We start from the raw sequence: 24270 nt of genomic DNA, 5'->3' as shown, positions 1-24270 counted from the left end.
CCGTGGTGGCGTCGTTCGTCGACGGCGAGCCTGGATCTATGGTCGATGAAGTTTGGGGTGCTCCCCGGCCGATAGACTTCCAGCGATGCTTTCAACTCCTTGAGGCAATGGAGCTTCGTCTGACCTAGGGATGGCGGCGACGAGCTTCCAGCGGTGGCCGCCGCCACCGGCGGAATCGAGAGGTCTGCATAGGTTCTAGGGGTCTTAATGTAATTTTTCTATTTCTTAGGGGCCTTTGTGTCAAAAGGTTGGGACAGCCTCCTTTTGTATCCCACGTCTGTATTTGTATGTGTACGCATCATGTGCTGTGCTTGTTCTCGTTAATACAGGTACGGTTGCCTTAAAAAAAAACTGGTGTGCGGATCTTGTTACCTGAACCTGAACGTTGATCTTTATGGAGATGTGGTGAGTTCCTTTGCATGCTCACGTGTCAGCTGCCACGTTGGGTGCATGCCATCCTCAAAATTGCAAGAGAGTTGGAACAAGCAACCAGTAGGAGAAACATCGAGGCAGACGGTGCCTGCAGTCTGCAGAGACTGCGACAGCACCGTGCGTGTGCGTTCCTGGGCAAGAGAACACAGGCTGACAGGCGAGCACCCCCGATTACCAAACGTGCTTTGATTTTAGTATTTATCTTGAGAGAGAAGAAGAAACAATGATGGAGCTCTCCTGACGTGGAGACGCGATCCAATCCCAACCCCCTGCGGATGGATCCAGCGGCACGGCCGGCCCAGCCGCCCAGGGCTCGTCGTCGACCGGCGACGGCGAGACGCGGACGCATCCCCCCCCCCCCCCGGTGCGTCGCGTGGACGGTAACAGCCCACCAGGGTCGCCGGTGGATCCGTCGGCATCGTATCTAAGATCGCTCTGAGATTTGGCCGGAAAGCACCTCGGTGACTGCTGCTTTTCACTTTCACCGCGGGCCGTACCGACAGATTTCGTACAGGCCTGAGGTTTTCGTGTTGACCGCTCTGAGTTAGTTAATTTGTTTCCGCCCTGAGCCATCATCGTTGGGACACGGCGCAACGCGACGCGCCGAATTTTCTTGCCGGGGGGATGGAGACATTTTACTGGACGGAGAATCTGCACCCCCTTCGAGAGGAGTAGAGGACGACGACGAAGAAGGGGACAGAGACATTTGCTTGCTGCGGCCAGGGTTTCAAAAACCGGACGGGAACCACCGGTTTTCGGATTTTTTTCGTTTCCGGTCCAGTTCAGGACGGTAAACCGGGTCCGGTTTTTTATATTTTATGTTTCTAAATCCAAAAAAACAAAAATCATTTTTTTTGTGCTACTTTTCCGGTTTTGAATAGTAGCACCGGTTTTTGAAACGCTGTCTGCGGCTCGCTGTCTGCACAAGTCCTCCCGGATGAAAATTAAACCGGCCAAGTCTCACAAAACTCTTCGGATCAAGCCAGCAGGCTCGATCGATACGCGTCATCACACGGTTGCTGCTTGCGTGCTGAAACGAAATGGCTGCCGATTATCCAGCAGCTCCATGCATGCAGGATTATCCAGTAGATCGATCCCTTCTCTTCCAGGTGGTAGCGCCAGCGCCACTGGGCCCGGTCCTACTGTCCCGGTTCGCCACGCATGAGCAGAGGGGGCGCCTCGGCACCGTCTCCAACCTTGGCTTTTCCATGGATCCCAACAAGAAGAAGCAGAGCAGCACGCCCTCGCTCAGACCACCACCACACCCACCACCTCACCGGCTCACCCACCCTATAAATAAATCCCCGAAAAGCGGACGCAACCCGTCGAGGGCCCGCCGCCATCGCCCTCCTCCTCGTGCCTCAAACTAACCTCTCTCTTTCTGGTCGCCAGCCAGCGTTGTCCATACTAGCAAGGCAAAGCGCTAGGCAGAGCAATTTCCTAGCTAGCTAGCTAGCGCCGTACCGGGGAGAGAGAGAGAGAGAGAGAGAGAGAGAGAGAGAGAGAGAGAGAGAGATGGCAGGCGGCGGGGTATGGCGGCCGTTGCTCGCCGGCGCCTGGCTGCTGTGGCTTCTCCCGTGGGCTTCGGCCGTCCGCCGGAGCGACTTCCCGGCGTCCTTCCTCTTCGGCACCGCCACTTCCTCGTACCAGGTGATCGCCATCGATCTCCATTTCTGGCCAGTTCTCATCAGCTCTAGCTTGCCTCAACCTTCTGGCCATGAATTGAATCAGGGTGGGGGATTCTCTCCCCTCCGTTGACCTTCAAAAGAAAAAAAATACTTTTGGCGCACACGGATTTCTAGAGAGAGATATAAATGATGACGCGGGCGACCAACCCCTTTTGCTGGGCTGGGATCTGTGCCTCCTCCTTGGGCTTCGTTTGGGCTCCACCTGATTCCAGGCCCATGTACTTGTGCTCACTTTAGAATTCTGCTGTACCTCAGACTGGTGAAAAGAAATGCCCTTCTTTTTTTTTCCTGTGCTGTTTGTCTGCTTGAAATTTTTTTGAAACGAACTTTGTCTGCTTGAAATGGGTGAAGCACCAATGGTATACTAAATACTAAGCTAAAACGATACACAATATAGACTCAAGAAACCATGCCTATATATTCTTCTTAATTTGTTTTCTTTTACCTCTAGATCGAAGGTGCTTACCTCGAGGGCAACAAAAGTTTAAGCAATTGGGATGTGCTCACTCATCTACCAGGTAAGTCATTAACTAAAGTATTTTCTGCATTAGAGCATCTCGAAGAGTGATAAAAAAAATTAACTCTTAAAAACTGATTTTGGAAATTTATTGGGAGCAAAAGAAAAACTTTGACCACCAACAGTTTCCAAATTTTCTAAAGATCTAAATGGGGTGCGATTTGTGGCCCCCATCGAGCCACGTCATTAAAAAAAAGAGGGCCGTCCGATCGGCCAGCAAAGAGATCTAGGCTGTCGGATTGCATGTAAATTTTACAAAAAAGTCCCTCAACTTTATAGAAATTAACCTACAGTTCGTATATTTTTATGAAAAAACTCTGAACTTTTTACAAATCGACCCGCAGTCCAAAATTTTGCCAAAAAGTCCCCTAGCTTTGTGAAAATCAACCCATAGTCCCTGCATTTTTACTAAACAAACCCTAAAATTTCTACAAAATAACCTATAGTCTAAATTTTGCATAAAAGTCCCTCAAGATTACAGAAATCAACCCGCAGCCCGTATATTTTTATAAAAAAGATACTGAGCTTTTTACAAATCAACCCGCAGTCCAAAATTTCGCCAAAAAATCCCCTAGCTTTGTGAAAATCAACCCATATTCCCTGCATTTTTACTGAACAAACCCTAAAATTTCTAAAAAATAACCTGTAGTCTAAAATTTTGTAAAAACATCAATAACCTTTGTAACAATCACTGGTCTACAGTCAGCCTTTCTAGTAGTATCCTATGCCAATCTACAGCTATGCGGGGACGTTTGTCAGGAAAAAAAAGCAACTACCGTGAGAAAAAAGGGCATGCGGGACAAATAAAAAGAACCGCATCACCTCCGGCGAAAAAAAAATCGTCGACTTGCAGTGCAGAGCGTTGGCCAAAATTTGGCTCAGAATAGATCGTATATTGGGCTTGCGGAAAAATTGGGTACTGGATTGGATCACTGTTGAAGTGCTATTTTTTTTACAATCTATCCAAAAACTAATTATTGGAAATATTTATTAAGCTCTCTTGGGGACGCTTTTAGTGAGCAGAACGCTCTCCACTTTTGTTAAGATGCCGAACTGTCGAAGAAAGACTGTTACACGATGGTGCCATATAGAATACAGAAGTAGCATGAACGTGACATGAAGCAACTTCTTTTAAACAACGGGAAGTGGTAGATTATTCCTGTCACTTAAAAACTGGTGATGTATGAACCTACAGTAATTGCATGTTCTGTAAGACTGTAGTATTGGCATTGCCCTGCCCCTTGTTCTGTCATACTGCAATCCTTGATACCTACTACTCGCCTAAGGTCGCTAGCTCGATTGGTCGAGGCGTCCGGTGGCACCCCCGCGGCCGGGGTTCGATTCCCATGTAGAGCGGAAATATGTAGAGCGAATTTCCGGTCCGTGGGGTAAAAAAATCCTCTCGTTGTGATTGCCGCAAGGCTTGGCCTTTTCGGGCATGAGCCAGGGTTCGGAGGTTTTTCCGTGGCCGGGAGAAGCCGTAGTCGCTTCCTCTTAATGAAAAACGGTGGGATCCGTTCACCCCTCCGGCCGTGTTTTTTTTCTTCTTAATACCTACTACTCTGTCGTGAATTTGCAAAGCCACATATCTGAAGCAGTCGTACGTTTTTAGGGAGAATCAAAGATGGAAGCACCGGGGACATCGCGGATGATCATTACCATCGTTTCGAGGTGCGAACTATTCGTATGTCTTGAACTGATGAAGATCCACGGATCACTGATTTTTTTTCCCGCATGTCTTAAACTGAACTGCTATACGGCCTGCTTCTTCTGACAGGACGACGTCGAGCTGATGTACTCTCTCGGCACAAACGCTTACAGGTTCTCTATATCATGGGCCAGAATCCTTCCAAGTGAGCTCTATGCTGAAAAACTTCACTCTTTCTCAATCGATCCAACCTTTGTCAGTTCCTCTTAACCTGAACAAAATGCTTCATTGGCCGAGAACAGGAGGGAGATTCGGCGAAGTGAACCCAGAAGGCATCAAGTTCTACAACGAACTCATCGACTCACTCCTGCTCAAAGGTGTAAATCGCCTGTAACCAGCAATTTTACCCTCTGTTACTTGGATCCTATCTCTTCTGAATTTCTTCAGTGTGTAGCTGAGAGTTCTGAATCCCGACGCTTTTTTTTTTTTGCTGGAGCAGGAATAGAGCCGTTCGTCACGCTGAGCCACTACGACATGCCGCAGGAGCTGGAGGACAGGTACGGGGCGTGGCTGAGCGCCGAGATCCGGCGTGACTTCGGGCACCTCGCCGACGTGTGCTTCGCGGCGTTCGGCGACCGCGTCAAGTACTGGGTCACCTTCAACGAGCCCAACGTCGTCGCGCGCAAGGGCTACTTGCTCGGCACCTACCCGCCCGAGCGCTGCTCGCCGCCGTACGGCTCCTGCGCCCGCGGCGACTCCGGCGCCGAGCCCTACCTCGCCACGCACAACATCGTTCTGGCCCACGCCACCGCCGTCGAGATTTACAAGAGGAAGTACCAGGTAATCAACTGATCCGCAGACCGCAGTGATGATTCTGATCTCTGACGAGCAGAGCATCAGACACTGTTCAGCCGTTCACACCGTACCCTGCTTTGGTTGAAATCTGCAGAGCAAGCAGAAGGGCTCGATCGGCATCGTCATGTCGACCACCTGGTACAAGCCGCTGACGGACTCACCAGAGGACCGGCTGGCGACTGAACGGGTGCTGGCCTTCGACGTTCCATGGCAAGAAATCATCAGTTCTGAACTGACAACGGAACTAACATGTGTTCAATTCATGTGCTTAATTTGCAGTTTTTTTTACTTGCCACAGGTTTCTTGATCCAATAGTCTACGGCGACTACCCTCCGGAGATGCGGCAGCTCTTGGGCTCCCGGCTGCCGACCTTCTCCCCGGAGGAGAGAAGGAAGCTGGGCTACAAGCTCGACTTCATCGGGATCAACCACTACACCACCCTGTACGCCAGGGACTGCATGTTCTCACCAGGTTGCCCATTGGGGCAGCAGAGCCAGCCCGCGCTGGCTGCCACCACCGGAGAGAGGAACGGGATCCCCATCGGACCTCCGGTGAGTTTGACATGGATTCGGCTCGTGCTGGAACACATAATGCTAGCTGACTTGTGCCTAGATTCATACTCGATGCTCGATGTGATCGTCGTGCCCTTTGTGCAGACACCGATGCCGACGTTCTACGTTGTCCCCGAAGGGATAGAGAAGATTGTCACCTACGTCATGAAGAGATACAACAACCTGCCCATGTTCATAACCGAAAATGGCACGTCTATTACAGAATTGGTTCAAATTCTAACTGCTGTTCATGTTCTGTTTCCGTCACGTTCAGAGCTGTAACAATCACTCGAAAAATTCCAACAGGTTATGCACAAGGCGGAGATGGTTACGCCCATGTCAATGACTGGCTTGACGACCAGGGCAGGATTCAGTACCTCGACAGTTACCTCACAAAACTCGCCGAAGTTATCAGGTCAGTTGCATTCCAAATTAAGTTCACGGCTTGCATTGATCATCACATGGACGAACTGCGTTCCCTGTTCCCAGCTAACAACTTTGAGCCAAATTATATTCCTAGGGACGGAGCTGAAGTCCGTGGCTACTTCGTCTGGGCTCTCATGGACAATTTTGAGTGGCTGTATGGGTACACTCTACGGTTTGGACTTCACTACGTGGACTACCAAACGCAGGAAAGGAAGCCCAAGTCATCAGCGCTGTGGTACAAAGGATTCCTCCAAAGTCTGCATGAAGCTCAATAGAGGACTATGCCTTGTTTCTAAATCTTGAAAAGTTTGAGACCCAACGTTATGCTTGCTCTTCAGTCTTCACCAATAATTTATGAAACCGAAGAGCTTGATCCTGTATATACCGTTTGATCATGAATAAAGCATCCCAACTTTACTAGCCGTCGTTGCTCAAAAAAAAAAAACTTTCCTAGCCGTCCCATCATGTCACTATTGATAAGGCGTGTATGGTCAAACCGGCTTCTTGAAGACCACCAGATAGTATAGGGCACTCGAGCTATGAACCGGGAGCCTTTTGGCAACGTTGGATGCCGAGATAAGGGGGCCAACAAGGTAAGAGTATTTCTCTAACACGTGGCTATGTGTTTGTGGTATGTGTGTGGGGAGACTGCGTGCGCATATATACAAGTCACTTTCTAATCAAGAAAAATAAACATGTACAAACAACATGCTTTATTCCTTAGGTGGAGAGGCAATTTATTCCAATCTTTCGTTTGGTACAACATGATTACACTATACTTCCAACTCCCAAAGTTTTTGTACTCCCTGCATTTCAAATTGTAGATCATTTTGGCAAATTTAGATTCATAGATTTTTGCTATGCACCTAAAAATATAATTGCATCTAGATAGATAGTAGAATCTATGTATTTAGAATTGCCAAAACGACCTACAATTTAGAAACGAATGGAGTACCATATTATTATATCAAAGCTGGAATGTCACTAGAAGCGAAATTAGTTGATGTCTAAAAAAACTTCTTATAATAAATTATCATCTTATTTTTCCCGAGTGCCACTCAAGACAATCAAGTACTCTTGTTTGGTATAGAACTATAGATAGAGACATCGGAGGAACTTTTGCTCACAACCACGCATTTGTTCCTAATTCCCATTCTTCGCTTGCAGCTACCTATTCCCGTGTGTCAACAAAAAGTAAATGGCCTATCACATAGTTCTTGACTTGATATTTGTCTTGTTGGTGTGTACTTTACTAAAATTTGGTCTTTGTAGTTATGGAATCGTTTGAATGCATTCCCCTTATGTATTTAAATATTACGACACGTTGACGTTAAATAATTGTGTGTCGATCATGACCATGGAGAAAAGTGGAACAAAATGCTAGCCAACTGACATTATTTATAGTCCTGCCAGCAACTTCTGGTCAAAATGAAGAGACTGACGGCAAACGGATACTTTCAAGCCTCGTGTTGTTCTAGGCAAAATTCTTAGACATTGCTACGCTTGGTGCTGCTAAAAAAATGCTGATAGAAGTTTCATGCTGCCAAAAAGGATATGCAAATTCAACACGCAAATGCATCTTGTAGGTTGTAGCAAATGCTGGCAACTTACGCAACAACTGCTAAGATCTTAACAAAATTCAATACTACCATCTTAAAAAGTGAAGAAAACTTATTTTGTCTGCGTTACTGGAGTCTGATGTTTTTGATTTGTGGAAAACTTGATCAGTGAGAGTGAACAGAGTGATATCATTGGAAACCCGTACTCATGAGGGGAGAGATTTTGGAACTACGGAGTTGAGTTCTTGTGTGGACGCGGTTGTGTGATACTTGGGTTGTGATGATGAAGCTCTCTCTGCTTGCTTACTGAGTGTACTTTTTGCTCCATGCCATTTGCAAATAAAAAAATAAATAAAAAGAAAAGAAATCCTCACTGGGCCCGGGTTGGGATACTTGATGGTGATTACTCAAACGGACTATTGGCCATATGTGTCCATGATACCTCTCATTGAGGCTTGTATGTACTTGCTTCGGCACCAGGGGAAAGTTTTAGCGATGCACAATGACAAAAAGAAAATGTCTACATCTTCGCTCTCCTAATAAACCAGAGCATCGTTTTTTCACACGTTGTGGATGGTAAAGCTGACAGTCCTCAGGCCGTCGTGTCACCCTATACACGTCACCGTAAAGCAGATGGACGTCGGTGCAAGAAGCACATCCAGAGCCCAGAGACCATTGAGTGGTTTGGACGAGAAGAGCCCGGCCGGCGGCCTCTAGCTCTTAGCATTTGGCGTGCCTTCACCTAACACATGGCAGGCAAGGCATTGCGGACGCGGCAGGTGGTCGCCGCTGCTTCGCTGCTGTGGCTTCTCCTTCTCCCATGGCCATGGGCTTCGGCCGTCCACCGGAGCGACTTCCCGGTGTCCTTCCTCTTCGGCACCGCCACTTCCTCGTACCAGGTGAGCCGCCGGCCGGCTGCCATCTCTCTTGCCTGGGACGGTACTTGCCCTGTATGTAAGATGTAATTGCAGGTAGCATTGAACATGGATACAAAAGGTCGCATTTATGTGATTCTTTTTCTATAAACCATGCTGATATGGCTTCTTTTTTTTTTGGCTGTAGATTGAAGGCGCATACCTTGAGGACAACAAAAGTTTAAGCAACTGGGATGTGTTCACTCATGTGCCAGGTAGATCATCAGCAATATATTTTTTTTCAAACGAGAGCAGAACTAGTCCACTCTATTAAGCTGAACTTGACAATTGAAGTTGTTACATGGAATTAGTAGAAATGACACGATCAGTAGTTCAGTACCCGTTACTGCGTCATGGATTGCAGGTCTACAAACATAGCTGAAGAAGTAGTGATTCGTTGTTTATTTCAGGAAGAATCAAAGACGGAAGCACCGGGAATATCGCGGATGATCACTACCACCGTTACGAGGTGCGCATATATAGTACACTATGACACATAGCGTATTGAGAATTGTTTTTCTCGTGAACCAGACTAAACTGCCCCTATCTTGGTTCTTGACAGGAAGACATTGAGCTTATGCACTCTCTGGGCACGGACGCATACAGATTCTCGATATCATGGGCCAGAATTCTTCCAAGTGAGTTCTAAGCACTGAAGCCTCGCTGATCCTTCTCAACTGATGAACAATTTGTCAGCTCATCTAAACGCAAACAAATTGTCTCGTTTGCCGAAAGCAGAGGGAAGGTTCGGCGGAGTTAACCAATTAGGCATCGAGTTCTACAACAAACTCATCGATTCACTCCTGTTCAAAGGTATGGCCTGCTGGATTTGTCCAATACAAGTTGGGAGTTTTGAAGTTCCTCACCTCCCCTGTCAGCACCTTGCTATTTCAGCATATTATTTTCTGCTGGAGCACGCAGGGATAGAGCCATTCGTCACGCTGAGCCACTACGACATCCCCCAAGAACTCGAAGACAGGTACGGGGCCTGGCTCAGCGCCGAGGTACAGAGAGATTTCGGCTACTTCGCCGACGTCTGCTTCGCGGCGTTCGGCGACCGCGTCAGGTACTGGGCCACCTTCAACGAGCCCAACGTCGCCGTGCTGGCGGGCTACATGCTCGGCACCTACCCGCCGGCCCGGTGCTCGCCGCCGTTCGGCTCCTGCGCCGGCGGCGACTCCGAGGCCGAGCCCTACGCCGCCACCCACAACGTCATCCTGTCCCACGCCACCGCCGTCGAGATATACAGGCGGAAGTACCAGGCACCCAACAAACTTAACTGATCGTCGTTGCTGTCTGTGAGGCGCGTCGTGCTCGTGGTTCACACTTAGTTCTGGTTGACATTTAATTTGCAGAGCAAGCAGAAGGGCTCGATCGGCATCGTGATGTACACCACCTGGTACGAGCCGCTGACGGACACGCCGGAGGACCGGCTGGCGACTGAACGGGCACTGGCCTTCACGGTTTCATGGTAAGACATCATCTGAACTGACACTTGTTAGAAGCGACGGCGAACAAAACGATGAAAAATAGAAAGATCAAACCGCAGAAAGACACGAAGATTTAACGTGGAAAACCCCTCCAATGCGAAGGGTAAAAACCACGGGCGCCAGCCAGCAAGAACTTCACTATATCGGGTGTTTGTGTACAACGCCTAGCGACGGCTTACAAGAGGAATAATAGGATTGATATTCTCCGGTGAAGCCTATGGGTTAGATATATAGGAGAGTCACGTGGTCTCCTCAACTTCTACTAGCAATGTGGGATTAAAAGTTTGCACCACATGGGCCTTAATGGGCCAAGCCCAAATTCCAACACTCTCCCATCAGAATTTGGATCACAATATAACATACTCCACCTTGAGACAAATTCCTCCTTGTAGCATATCAAAATCATCACCTGAACACAACAAAAAACAGAACTTCTGGCGCCAAATAGCCTCTTGGGCTAAACTGTCAAACCAACTAAGCTTGAGCAAAGCTCAAACTTAGCTACAGGAACTGGTTTAGTCATCATATCAGCTGGATTATCATGAGTACTGATCTTGCATACCTTCAATTTACCTTGTGAAATAACATCACGAACATAATGGTACTTGACATCAATATGCTTTGTCCTTTCATGAAACATCTGATCTTTAGTGAGGCAAATAGCACTTTGACTGTCACAGAATAGATCAATGCAAGAACCAACTCCACACAGCTCAGTAAACAAACCTTTCAGCCAAACTGCCTCCTTGCACGCTTCAGCAATAGCCATATATTCTGCTTCTGTGGTAGACATAGCAACAACAGGCTGCAAAGTAGCCTTCCAACTCACAGCACAACTGCTAACAGTGAACACATAACCTGTGAGTGACCTGCGCCTATCCAAATCAGCAGCATAATCTGAATCCACATAACCAATGAGTCCCTGATCAGTTCTCTCAAACTTCAAACAAGAATCTGCTGTTCCTCTGAGGTACCTGAAAATCCACTGAACTGCCTTCCAGTGTTCTTTACCAGGATTAGACATGTATCTGCTAACCAAACTCATAGCATATGATAAATCTGGGCGAGAGCAAACCATGGCATACATCAAAGAACCAACAGCACTAGAATATGGGACTTTTGACATGTATTCAACATCATCCTCAGAACTAGGGCACTGAGCAGCTGACAATTTAAAGTGAGGTGCAATAGGAGTACTAACTGGCTTTGAATCATGCATATTGAAACGCTGAAGAACCTTGTTAATGTAATTATGCTGACTAAGAAATAATAAACCAGATTTTCTGTCTCTAGTAATCTCCATACCTAGAATTTTCTTAGCAACACCAAGATCCTTCATATCAAATTCACTACTCAACAATTTCTTTACTGTAGTGATTTCTTTTCTGCTCTTGGCAGCAATAAGCATGTCATCAACATATAACAGCAAGTATATAGGTGATTCCTCAACAATCTTAATGTAAACACAGCTATCATATTCAGATCTTTTAAAACCATGTAACAACATAAATGAATCAAACCTCTTATACCACTGACGAGGAGACTGTTTCAAACCATACAAGGATTTCTTTAATTTGCAAACATAATTCTCTTTGCTTGGCACTATGAATCCTTCTGGCTGATCCATGTAAATTTCCTCCTCAAACTCTCCAAGTAAAAATGCAGTCTTCACATCTAACTGCTCAAGCTCAAGATCATGCATAGCAACAATACTAAAGAAAGTCCGAATTGAGCTATGCTTCACAACTGGGGAGAACACATCATTATAGTCAACACCAGGAATCTGACTGAAACCTTTTGCAACTAACCTTGCCTTAAATCTTGGAGGCTCACTAGAAGACAAACCCTCCTTTCTCTTGAAGACCCATTTGCAGCGAACAGTCTTCTTTTTCTCAGGCAATCTTACAATCTCCCATGTGCCATTCTTCTCAAGAGACTGCATCTCCTCATGCATAGCTGAGATCCATTTCTCCTTATCAACTGAATCAATGGCTTCAGAATATGTTGCTGGCTCACTAGCATCCTCCACCTGTTCAGCACAACTCAAAGCATAATAAGTCAGATTACACTCCTCAATTAAACGGTTTGGAGGTCCACAACTCCTCTTTGATCTGCGAAGAGCAATAGGTAAATCTACATCCTCCTCATGCTGCAAATCAGACTGTGAAACTGGAGGTGAGTGCTGAACAGTATCAGGAACACTATCTGAAACATCATTACCAACAACTTCATTTTCCTGGTCATCCATAAGCTCCACCTGCACACTAACTTGTGACTGCAATTTCTCAACTAAAGCATCATCTGTGGACAAACTGTCAGTAAACATCACAGATTCATTGAAAACAACACTTCTGCTCATAAAAGTCTTTCTAGTTTCAGGATTCCACAATTTATATCCTTTGACTCCCGAACCATAACCAAGAAACAGACATTTAATAGCTCTAGGCTCTAATTTTCCATTATCAACATGAGCATAAGCAGTGCAGCCAAAAACTCTCAAGTGTGAATAATCTGCAGGTGTACCAGACCATACCTCAATAGGAGTCTTCTTGTTGAGTGGAATAGAAGGCGATCTGTTGATCAAATAACATGCTGTATTAGCAGCCTCAGCCCAAAAACGCCTGTTCATATGGGCATTGGACAGCATGCAACGAGCCTTCGAGATGATAGTCCTGTTCATACGCTCGGCCACACCATTCTGCTGAGGAGTGTATGGTATGGTGTGATGCCTAACAATGCCTTCTTTTCTGCAATAATCATCAAAAGCATCCGAACAGAACTCTCCACCATTATCAGTTCGAAGCACCTTGACCTTCTTCTCAGTTTGCCTTTCTATCATAACTTTCCATTCTATAAAAGCAGCAAAAGTATCATCTTTGCTTTTCAGAAAATAAGGCCAGACTCTTCTAGAGTAATCATCAATAATGGTAAGCATATAACGAGCACCACCATATAAAGGCTTACGTGAAGGACCCCACAAATCAGCATGAACATAATCAAGTGTACCTTTTGTGGTATGAACAGAGGTATTGAATTTGACCCTCTTATGCTTACCAAATACACAATACTCACAGAACTTCTTGCCACTCAGAATGCAGCCATCCAGCAGGTTTCTCTTCATCAATTCTGCCATACCGAGTTCACTCATGTGTCCAAGACGCATATGCCAAAGGTCAGTCTTACTAGGTTCAGCATTAGCAACATTAGCAGCAGAAACAGAACCATGCAAAGTACAACCTCTGAGAACATATAAATTTGAAGGATTGAGATCACCCAGCAAACATACAAGAGAACCTTTAGATACCTTCACAACTCCACCTGAACCGGTGTATTTGAGTCCTTCTTTATCAAGTGTGCTCAACGAGATCAGATTTCTTTTCATCCCTGGTATGTGCCTTACATTCTTCAGTATGCGAATCATGCCATCATGGGTCTTGATCTGAACAGAGCCAATGCCAATAATCTCACACGGGTTATCATCTCCCATGCGCACAAAATCACCGTTCTGCAAAGACTCATAGGAACTGAACCAATCTCTATTAGTGCAGATATGAAAAGAACATGCAGAATCAAGAATCCACTCATCATGACCAGCAACACAACCAGCAAAGACAACCAAACAATCTGACTCAGAGTTTTCACCAGCAGAAGCAACACTAGCCTTACCATCAGATTTATTTTTCTTCTTCTCCTTATTCTGCAATTTCCAGCAATCCTCAATCATATGAGATTTCTTCTTGCAATACTTACAGAATTTCTTCTTGGGACCTTTGGACTGGGAGCGGCCTCTACCGTCATTGCTCTTGCCACGATCGTTGTTATCACTTGAGGATCTTTGCTCTGATCTGCCTCTGACATGCAAAGCGTCGCCCCTAGAGGACGAGCCATCTGTCTGCACCATGCCTTTCATCTTCTCCTTAGACTGGAGTGCCTCACAAACTTCCGCAAGGGTTAGTTCATCACGGCTTAATAGTATGGTGTCACGGAAACTTGCATAAGAACTTGGCAAAGAGCATAATAAAAGAAGACCTAAGTCCTCATCTTCATACTTAACCTCCATCGACCCTAGGTCAGCAACGATCTCCTTGAAGACAGATAGGTGACCCATCACCGAACCACCCTCCTGCATCTTAAGCGTGTACAGCTTCAACTTCATATGCAATTTACTGGTAAGATCCTTCGACATGCAGATCGATTCCAGTTTTAGCCACAATTCTGCAGCAGTCTTTTCCTGCAGCACTTCTTGTAGAATATCATTAGATAGATGAAGCTGAATAAGAGAAAGAGTCTTACGGTCCTTGCGCTTCTCCTCATCGGTCCACTCATCCTTCTTTTTCTTCCCGAATTTTTCCAGCGCCTCATCAAGATCATTGGTTTGCGCCAGAATAGCTCTCATCTTGACTTGCCACAGCGAGAACCTTGTCTTGTAGTCCAACATCGGTAGATCATACTTCATCGACGCCATCACGAAACCCAAACTTGAAACCACGGCTTTGGTACCACTTGTTAGAAGCGACGGCGAACAAAACGATGAAAAATAGAAAGATCAAACCGCAGAAAGACACGAAGATTTAACGTGGAAAACCCCTCCAATGCGAAGGGTAAAAACCACGAGCGCCAGCCAGCAAGAACTTCACTATATCGGGTGTTTGTGTACAACGCCTAGCGGCGGCTTACAAGAGGAATAATATGATTGATATTCTCCGGTGAAGCCTATGGGTTAGATATATAGGAGAGTCACGTGGTCTCCTCAACTTCTACTAGCAATGTGGGATTAAAAGTTTGCACCACATGGGCCTTAATGGGCCAAGCCCAAATTCCAACACTCTCCCATCAGAATTTGGATCACAATATAACAACACTGACAGCCAGTGGATATCAATTGTGATCTTAATTTGCAGAGGTTTTTTGTTCTGCTTACTGCAGGTTTCTTGATCCAATAGTCTACGGCGACTACCCGCCGGAGATGCGGCGGCTCCTGGGCTCCCGGCTGCCGACCTTCTCGCCGGAGGAGAGAAGGAAGCTGGGTTACAAGCTGGACTTCATCGGGATAAACCACTACACCACCCTGTACGCCATGGACTGCATGTTTTCGTCAGGCTGCCCACTGGGGCAGTGGACCCAGAATGCGCTAGCGGCCGGCACCGGAGAAAGGGACGGAGTCCCCATCGGACCACCAGTGAGTTGACATGGTGGACAAAGATTTGAAGCTGAAATGCTACCAAACTTGATTGATGCTCGATCTGATCGCCGCCTGCCCTTCTGTATATGCAGACAGGGAGGTCGATGTTCTACGTCGTGCCTGACGGCATAGAGAAGATGGTCACCTACATCATGAAGAGATACAACAATCTGCCAATGTTCATCACCGAAAATGGTAGGCAACATGTGACGTTCATGCTCTGTTTCCCTCACGTTCAGAGCTGTGACAGTTGCTCATCAAAAAAATCATACAGGCTACCCACAGGTTGAAGAAGGTCATACCAATGCCCAAGAATGGCTTCACGACCAGGCTAGGATACAGTACCTTGATGGCTACCTCACCAAAGTTGCCAAAGTTATAAGGTCGGTTAGATCGTCAAATCTTACTCCATGATGCTATGAATCCATTTCCCAACTTACATACATGGGCATTTTTTTAAAAAAAAAAGAAAGAAAGAAATTGAACACATTTGAGTTTCTAACTTTCTAGGGACGGAGCTGATGTTCGTGGCTACTTCGTCTGGTCTCTCCTCGACAATTTTGAATGGCTATATGGATACACCCTCCGGTATGGGCTGTACTACGTTGACTACCAAACACTGGAAAGAAAGCCCAAGTCATCCGCGCTGTGGTACAAAAGGTTCCTCCAAAGTTTACATGAAGATCAATAGAGAGGGAGCCTTATTTAAATCTTGAGAAAAGTGTGTGACGGCTGAGCATGCTGGCTCTTCAATTTATGAAAATGAAGAGCATGGTTTTGTATAAATTGATTAATCCTGAATAAACGGCCACCAAGTCGCCAAATAATTAATATGACCTCCTGAGAACAAAGTATACTCCCTCTAATATTTAGGCTCGTTTGAATTCAAATGCTAATGGATGAAAGTGCTAAACTAATATATCCAAACAAGAGTGCTAATAGGGTGGGGCTAAAGTTTAGCCAAGATTCAAAAACTTTAGCCAAACAGTCCCTTAAATAGTCAACACTTGGACAACGACCGGTCACCGAGATGCTATTGTGATAATAAATTAATAGTATTAAACTTATTATTAAAAATATATATAGTAAAGGATATAACTGTTATACGACACAGTTTTTATTATACAAAATTAATTGTAGATCAAAGTTTTTAAAGTTTGAATCTTGAATTATGTGCGCGCCTTGTATCCTAGGACGGAGGAAGTATTAAAGACAAATCAAACCATACCGTTTTCCAAAAGTTATTGGAATCCAAATAGATACTAATTATTGTTGAAAGTAAAATGTACTATTAGCGAGACGCATCCCAAAATGATAGATATTTAGAGGATGGAGGTTACGTGTGCGTGGCTATGTCAAGCAGTACAATGAACGGTTGTTGTCAGTAATGCTGTTCCAATGGTGTATGGTAGTGATTGTAAATCGCATCTCGCGTAATATTGGACCGAAGCCGGCGACCAGAGGGGGTGAATAGGAGCCGATTAAAATTTCTTCGAAATTTGAATCGTCGGCCTATATCTCAAAATCACCGCAAACCCTCGAACCTAGGTCAGCGAGAATAGCTATAAACAAGCTATCTCGAAGATGAAGACCCGGGTCGCAAAGCGGAAGCAAAAGCGAGAGAAACTTCTCAAATCGTAGCACAGCCCACACAGACCGGTCTGACCGGTGCCCTGGACCGGTCTGACCGGTGCCCTGGACCGGTCTGACCGGTGCCCTGGACCGGTCTGACCGGTCGGGCAATTCAAATCCTGACTGACCGGCCAGACCGGTCTCGCCCACCGGTCTGACCGGTCTCGTCCAGAAAATCCGCAAACAAACCTTTAAACCGCGGATTTTGAGCAAACGAAGTCCAAATCCAACCAAACTTGGTGGAAAGCTCCGTACCTACCCCGTGAACATATCCCCATAAGATCTCCCTCAAAAGATTCACGGATCAAGAGAAATCGAGGAGAGATCAAAGAGAATTGGGGTTTTCTCAAGAACACAAAATCGCCAATTCGTGAGAACCCACGATTCCAGGGGGTTTAGCACTAGGCCATAAGCATAGGAATCATTCCAAAGAATTCATCAAACCACAAAATCAAGGGCTCGATTCCTCTAAACACGAATCATCCAAAAGAGAGGAAATCAAGACCAAAATGCAAAGGAGAAGGGAGGAGACGAGTACTCAGCACACAAAGGTGAATCTCAACAGGATTTCATTCATAAATTTCGGAGGAATTCACCTATACAAAGCTAGAGCCATCCGCTCATCATCCACCCTCTAGAATTGAGAGATTAGCTATACCTAATCCTCTTTTGCGTTGGAGTCCTTGGCCCTAACCTAGAGCAGGGGCTGGGAGAAGGAAAAACTCAGAGGAAACAAAAGACTCTAGGGACTCACCCACCCACGGGCTGATGGGGGGTATTTATACCCGGCTACTGCGGCCAGACCGGTCAGACCGGTCCAGGGGACCGGTCAGACCGGTCGGGCAGCAGCACCCCGTTGTACAGCCTCGAACGACGACGGAGCTTCTTTCTTCGACTCGAAGTCTTTGCTGCGATGCCGCCACGTCGACGAAGATCCGGTCCGCGGTTTCGGAGGGTCCGCGAAACCCGGATAGGTGGCCGGTTTTGAGAAAACCGCTAAAACCTCACGCGCGGGAAGATTCCCGCCTCCACGTCGTGGCCCTAGATGTCGTTCCCGCCTCAGCCTTCTGACGGCCCTAGACGCCGCCCGACGCCCGTCACCTCCTCGCCCGCAGCGAGGCCCTAGACGCCGTCGACGCCCGTCGCCTCCATCAGTCCCGAGACCGACGCCCGTCACCTCCACGACTTGGCGTCTTCAACCGCCTTCCGCCTCCTTGGTTTTGTGGCACAAACCAAGAAACCCGCCTTCCGTCGCCGCTTGCGCCCTCAATCCAGGAGTGGACGCCACAGCTGCCGCCCGGTCCGAGCTCCGGTCCCGGCTGCCCTTCACTGCCGTCCACCACACGGTCCATCGGCCACAGCACCTCGACGGCAGCTCCCCGTCGACACTCGATGCCCGTGTACCTGCAATCCAAAGACCAAGCGCACGATCACACCGCACGGTTGACAATTCACTAATCACAAGCAGGATAGAGTACTCTTGTTCCTCACATATCTAGCTAGCTGCCTCCACAAAGCTGCTTTCACCCTAACATGACAATTCGCTCGCGTGAGAAGCGTGAGGACACCAAGTCAGCGGAATCGGTAGCGGCGTTGCTTTCGCTGGTCAGCCTAACTACAAAGTCAGCCGGTGCCCAAACTAGTAGCCCACGGTTGCTTTCGCTGTGTCACCGGATCGGAACGCCGGCAACGCAAGCAAGCTGAGAGCCCTCGTTGAGGCGTCAAGCGGTGCGCCGTGTACAATAGATCGCCGTCGTCATGGTCGAGGGTAATCTAATTTCTTCACGCCATGGATGTGTACAACAAAGTGGACTCTCAGGTACGATGCTTCTCCCTGATGGCCTCACGTGGAAGTGAAACACATCCGACGATGGAACTCTCTGCTTCTCCACTCCATCCTACGATGAGTTAGGAACTGGGGAGAAGAAGGGAGCGGCCATGGCTGCTGTTGTTGGAGATTGATCATGGGATCAAGAAAGTGGAGGAGGGAAAGCACTGGAAACGGCGAGACATGAATCAGTTTGTGGACTCTGGATCTCTGGTGGATAGAATGTGTCTCTTGATATGATCGCGAAAATAAATCCTATCAAATAGTTGAACTTATTAGATCTTGCATCCAATTTGGACGAAGGACTAAACTTCCCAGCACGCATGCCACTGTGATGGCTCACGCCTCAAGCAAGAAGTTACTACCACCGTAGCCTCCGATTTTTATAAATTTCCTTCAAAATATAGTAATTTGGAAATAAAATAAAATAAAATATGAACTAACAATTTACCATATTAATTTTCTTATTGTTGGTTTGGCGTTAACTTATAATTGTGGTTATAACTATGGTGTAGTGAATGTACCAAATTCCGTTAAGCTAGCAACAATATGGTACCAGAACGCAATGCATTCTGGGGTATATCAATGAGTGGTTGGAGGAAAATGAAAAGAAACTCCAGTGGTATATATATTGAACCACTTAACTAAATCTTCTTCTTCAAATCTAAGGATAATTTATTTATCATGCACGATAACTAGAACACTCGATAAAAATTATACATCGCAAGTATTTTTAAAAAGTAATATGTATATCAAAATAAATATATACATTTAGTTACTTTCAGTAAATACCCAAAGATGTGTTTCCATAAAAAGCATCCATTTTTTCTTCTAAATTATTACCCAAAAATACACCATAAAATATAACAAAGAAAAATAAGGTTGCACCCTTGTCTGGACCATTTGGATGTAACACCCGTATTTTCAAATTAGGAACCTAAATAAATTTGATTAGGTTTATTGTAGGCTCGATAAGGTTTCATCTAATTTATCTTGAATTTAGAGCATATGTCGGGAATCAAATAAAATATTTAGCCATAAAATAAATATAAGGAAAATAGGTGTGTGCATTTCATGCTGGTTTTCATCTTTATTTGCTTGTTGTTCAATTTAAATTCAAATCCTTGGGTTTGAATTTAAATTGAAAGAGTTTGAACCGTTTCAGAAAATGAGAAGGCTTTTCTTTTCCCCATTCCCTTTTCCAGCCCAAACCGGCCCATCTTCCTTTTCTTTCCCGCGGCCCGTTTCCCTTGCACCGGCCCAGCTCGCGGCCCAGTCCGCTCCGGCCTTTCCCTCCCTTCTCTCTCTCTGACGCGGGGGACCCGCCCGTCATCCCCGAGCTCGGGACGGGTCGGGACTCCTTCCCGAGTCCGAGCGCCGCTGCGCGCGCCGCCCCGACTCGGCGTGGCCCGCACGCCAAGGCCAGCGCCCGCCCTATAAAAGGAACCCGAGACACCCTCCTAGCCCTCGCCAAACCCGCAGCCGCCGCCCAAGCCCTCGCTAACCCTAGCTCCCAAAACCGCCGCCATTGTTGGAGCTCGGGGTTCTTCGCGACGCCGCCGTTCCAACGCGTCCCCGTCAACTTCAAGCCCTCCAGGAGATTCGCACCGAGGTAGTGAGGCTCATCAGCCTGTTTTTCTTCTCCTTCTTGCTCCGTTTCGTTCGCTTTAGCTCGCCGGCGCCGCCGCTCCGCCATGCGCCGCCACACGGCCGCTCCACTCGCTTATGTCCCGCACAAACCCCCTAATCGAGTTCGCGTGCTCGCGCGCGTGCTCCCAGTCCAAGAACCGAGCCAATAGGAGCCCAGATGGCCGTTTTGGCCTACTCCGGCCGTCCCGCCGCCGCGCGCCGCCGCCTAGCTCACCGCCGGCCGCTCCCGCCGCCGCCAGCCCGCCCCAAAGAACTCTAACCGTCAGATCTAAAACGCACGGCTCAGATTAGATCGGATCGAAGTCAACCTAGCCGGAAAACGGTCAACCATGGTCTTTTTGCACTAAAGCCCCTCTGTTTTTCCAAAATTAACCCGCCGTCCTCTTCTGTTGAAAAATATTTACAAATCAGCCCCTGTTTTTATGAGTTAGCCCCTGAGTATAAGGTTTAATTACGATTTAGCCCTTAGATCTTGTTTTAGCCATAACTTTCTCGTTTTAGATCCGTTTTCGATGATCTTTGCGCTCACGCGATCGTTGCAACGAGTAGAATAGTTTAGTAACCTCTTTTTGTACTGTTTTTTATTGTCTGGTGTACTGTTTCTTATTGTTTGTACTTGTTTGCTTGCATGTGCGTGTTTGGTGCGATAGACGGTCCGCAGTTCGAAGAGCAGCAGCAAGATCAAGACTTCGGAGGACCGGACCAGCAGCAGTTTGAGGAAGGCAAGTGGACCCTTGATCATGTTTTGACCCATTAAATCACCAAATCTATCACATTTACTTTTATGTACGTGCATGTGTCTATAATATGATGGGAACCGAGTTAAGGACATACCTAGTATTGCTTACCATACTCCTTGATCAACTTGGGTTTAATTTCATGTTGGGTAGCTATTGCTAGTTGCTTTACCTTGGATATGGGTGGATAATAATACCAATGCTATACTTGTTACTTTACGTTCATGATGGTTTAATATTGTTAATCAAGATCATATGTGTTAATTGGAACATGGAGAACCACCCAAGAAAACAGTACAACCACAATTACTATATGGCTCTGGTCTTGGCTGATTAATTAGAAACTTTAGCTTGTGACAATCTTACCGAAAGGGCAAGAGGGGATGCATTGATGGGATATAGCTCAGTCCTCTTGGGGCAATTGGTATTGTTTTATGATCCTTTGGTAAGGTATCACCTCATTAGGACAGTGTTATGACCACTTTGGCTTGAAACCTTAGCGGGTTGTCATAGGTTAGGGAATCTTTGTAAAGGCCTCGTAGCGTCCCTATGCAGTCATACCTAAGGAAGTGTGATATGGTGCTTGGCCCGCACTTGCATGGTTGGGTTTAAAGTTCTTCGGAGCTTTTACGCGGATTGTGGTGAAAGTGTACAACCTCTGCAGAGTTAAAACTAACCGGTTAGCCGTGCTCACGGTCAAGAGCGGCTTGGACCCTCACATGATAATTGAACTTGAAGTTGATCTAAATCGATGCTTTACTTATGGTTATGTTGTATATCTTCGTATATACTTATCTTATGGGTTTAATGGTATATACTTATATCTAGTTAATGCTTGCTAATAAAATGTGATCAACTAAAATTGCTGAGTGCAGTTAAACCGTGTCAGCTATTCCTTGAATTAGCCTTGCATATATTATAGTTGTTTTCCTACCACTTGTTGAGTACCAACCATAAGTGTACTCACCCTTGCATACTTGCTGCTCAGACCGTAATAACAACTGCCCGGAGTTTCCAGAAGACTTCGAGGATTTCTAGGCGTATGTCTCCCAGTCATCTGCCTGTGCTGAAGAAGATTCTGCTGCTACTCTTTAGACGTTTATTTATTCGTTTTCGACATTCGGTTTTGTAATAAAATCTTTAATACTCTCTTTACGTTTGCACTAGTTGTGATATTCACTTTATGTTTAATCATATGTGTGTAAACTGATCCTGGCGCACATATGAGATGCATTCGGTTTGCCTTCCTAAACCGGGTGTGACATTGGACAAAATAATTATAAAGATACAACTAAACGAAACTATTTGCATTTATTTTCTCTAGAGTAAAAAATATCCAAATATTCGGAGGGTAACTAGGTATTTGCATTTATTTGCGCACGGCACCTAGCTAGTATAGTAGTATTTAAACCTTTTTCGGATAGACAGAAGGGTCAGAAAATATTCATCCTATTTTCACCACTACTTCTTTGCCGTTCACACTTATATGATCATTATTAATAAAACTTCGAAAAGAGCACAGAAATTTGGAGCCTTCATCCCCAGCTGGATGCCAGGCAAATGCCCAAGAAACTCACTCGGTTTCATCAGGTTGTCACTGTCGCTTCATTCATAAAATCTCTCGTTTAAAAAAATAAAAGAAAACCTTGACCGAGGAAACAGATCGAAGCTAGTGGCTAGATTCGTCTTTCAAAGTCAGAGATCCTGTAGGAAAGGGCGGCATGCATAATAGAGACAGAGAAGAATGAAGAATCAAAACCTTTAGTAGCGTTGTTATCCTGTAGACTAACATCTGAACATACAGCAGACAGAAGTCAAACGGAGCAACAAGTTCTCTAAAGTTATGACGCTTGACAGCAACTTAACATCCTGTAGACTAACCAGCTTAAGGGACGTTTACAGCTAACGAGAAACGACGATAGCAGGATGGGAGTATTGAGTATTAAGACAGTCTGCATCTTGAGCAAGTGAAAACAGAGTATCATTCACAACCTCATATCTTTCTTTGACTGGTGATCTGGCTCACTTATCCATCGCTGTAGTAGAACCAAAATTTGACACGAAGAAGTAACCCAACTGGTTGGATCATACTAGTCAAGACGCATTCTGTTTTTTGGAAGACCTGGGGTTGTCAGCCTACTGATCCTAGAGGATGGTCTATTGGGCAAATTGTATCAAGTTTTATTATCAGAATACGAAGCTTCGTTTGGATTGCCACACTTGAACAGCACTACCGAGGCGAACGAGTTTCACGTTGCTTGACCTAGCTAGATCCACTTGCTGCAACCTTCGCTACTCATTCTTGGGCACAATGCAATTAGTTTAGACGACTTGTTGAGATCTCACATCACCGCAGATGATTATTCATGCGCAAGTGTCAAAGCATGCAAAACTAACACTACCAACCACCCAGCCGTGTAATCTAATCTAATCTAATCAGCCAACGAGCCACCCATCCGTGCCAGCCTGCTAATGGTTTGGTGTGAACCTGATTTATATGATTTAGGTTAGTTGGTTTATGTTGGTTTGGTGGGTAATAGAGGTGGGATATATAATGGTTTGGTTTGGTTTGGTTTGGTTTGGTTTGGTTTGGATTTAAATTATAATGGTTTGGTATCGTTTGGATTGGTTGAGATTGGTTTGGCTAATTCAAAAGATTTAATAAAAAAATAATTTATGGCTATATGTGTGACTAAGTTAAAAGCCGGACCCTAAATTTAAAAACTCGTGTTCATACCTTAAAATTTAAACAGATTTTACCAAAATTTATGTTGATGTATCAAAATAACAGTCATCAACTTTGTGCAAATCGGTGCAACGAAATTAACATGTGGACCCCATGTCAAAAATCAGACCCTACAACTAAATGTTTGCGTTCACACTATAAAAATTTGGCGAATTTGACATAACTTTGTTGAAGATATCTCAAAATAACGATTAGCTTCTTTATGCAAATTGGTGTGGCGAGATCGATACGCGGCCCATGTCAAAAGTCGAACGCTAGAATTAACAGCTCGCGTTCACAACTTAAAATTTTAGCAAATCTGAGTGAAATTTGTTGGAGATGCCTCATAATGACTGTCGGTTACTCTGTGTAGACCAGTATGTTAATTTATGTATGGGGCCCCACATCGGAAGCAATATATTAAAACAAGAAAAAT

The 24270-nt window shown here is 45.7% G+C and overlaps 2 protein-coding genes across 6 annotated transcripts; both read left to right on the top strand.

The window, feature by feature from the left end:
* The first annotated feature begins 1696 nt into the window (after nt 1-1696).
* LOC120642425 (beta-glucosidase 18-like) lies at nt 1697-6537 on the top strand. 2 transcript variants are annotated; one of them, XM_039918935.1, is made up of 11 exons: nt 1697-2082; nt 2572-2638; nt 4250-4308; nt 4415-4490; nt 4588-4662; nt 4785-5125; nt 5235-5350; nt 5439-5691; nt 5797-5919; nt 5998-6106; nt 6212-6537. In XM_039918935.1, the coding sequence occupies exons 1-11, from the start codon at nt 1948-1950 to the stop codon at nt 6418-6420; spliced, it is 1563 nt and encodes a 520-aa protein (XP_039774869.1). In that variant the 5' UTR covers nt 1697-1947; the 3' UTR covers nt 6421-6537. The 2 variants fall into 2 exon arrangements, with proteins under 2 accessions (XP_039774869.1, XP_039774870.1); XM_039918936.1 differs by having other exon boundaries at nt 1701-2082; nt 5797-5899.
* Nucleotides 6538-8329: 1792 nt separating this feature from the next.
* On the top strand, nt 8330-16116 carry LOC120642428 (beta-glucosidase 18-like). Of its 4 annotated transcripts, none has more exons than XM_039918938.1 (11): nt 8330-8575; nt 8739-8805; nt 9001-9059; nt 9153-9228; nt 9326-9403; nt 9485-9852; nt 9946-10061; nt 15007-15259; nt 15355-15457; nt 15537-15645; nt 15773-16116. In XM_039918938.1, exons 1-11 carry the CDS (start codon nt 8426-8428, stop codon nt 15951-15953), a joined length of 1560 nt encoding a protein of 519 aa, XP_039774872.1. In that variant the 5' UTR covers nt 8330-8425; the 3' UTR covers nt 15954-16116. The 4 variants fall into 4 exon arrangements, with proteins under 4 accessions (XP_039774872.1, XP_039774873.1, XP_039774874.1 ...); XM_039918939.1 differs by having other exon boundaries at nt 8331-8575; nt 9329-9403; XM_039918940.1 differs by having other exon boundaries at nt 8332-8575; nt 9512-9852.
* The last annotated feature ends 8154 nt before the right edge of the window (nt 16117-24270 follow it).

Source organism: Panicum virgatum, chromosome 7K (assembly GCF_016808335.1).
Source record: "Panicum virgatum strain AP13 chromosome 7K, P.virgatum_v5, whole genome shotgun sequence".
Taxonomy (NCBI): domain Eukaryota; kingdom Viridiplantae; phylum Streptophyta; class Magnoliopsida; order Poales; family Poaceae; genus Panicum; species Panicum virgatum.
This window is presented reverse-complemented; position numbering and strand designations above follow the sequence as displayed.

Excerpts from the sequence above, each read along its gene's own strand:
- LOC120642425 (XM_039918935.1), top strand. The coding sequence starts at position 1,948 with ATGGCAGGCGGCGGGGTATGGCGGCCGTTGCTCGCCGGCGCCTGGCTG. Across the intron at positions 4,663-4,784 it reads CGACTCACTCCTGCTCAAAG|GAATAGAGCCGTTCGTCACG; the intron begins GTGTAAATCGCC and ends TTGCTGGAGCAG. Across the intron at positions 5,920-5,997 it reads GCACGTCTATTACAGAATTG|GTTATGCACAAGGCGGAGAT; the intron begins GTTCAAATTCTA and ends AAATTCCAACAG.
- LOC120642428 (XM_039918938.1), top strand. The coding sequence starts at position 8,426 with ATGGCAGGCAAGGCATTGCGGACGCGGCAGGTGGTCGCCGCTGCTTCG. Across the intron at positions 15,260-15,354 it reads GAGTCCCCATCGGACCACCA|ACAGGGAGGTCGATGTTCTA; the intron begins GTGAGTTGACAT and ends CTGTATATGCAG. Across the intron at positions 15,646-15,772 it reads AAAGTTGCCAAAGTTATAAG|GGACGGAGCTGATGTTCGTG; the intron begins GTCGGTTAGATC and ends CTAACTTTCTAG.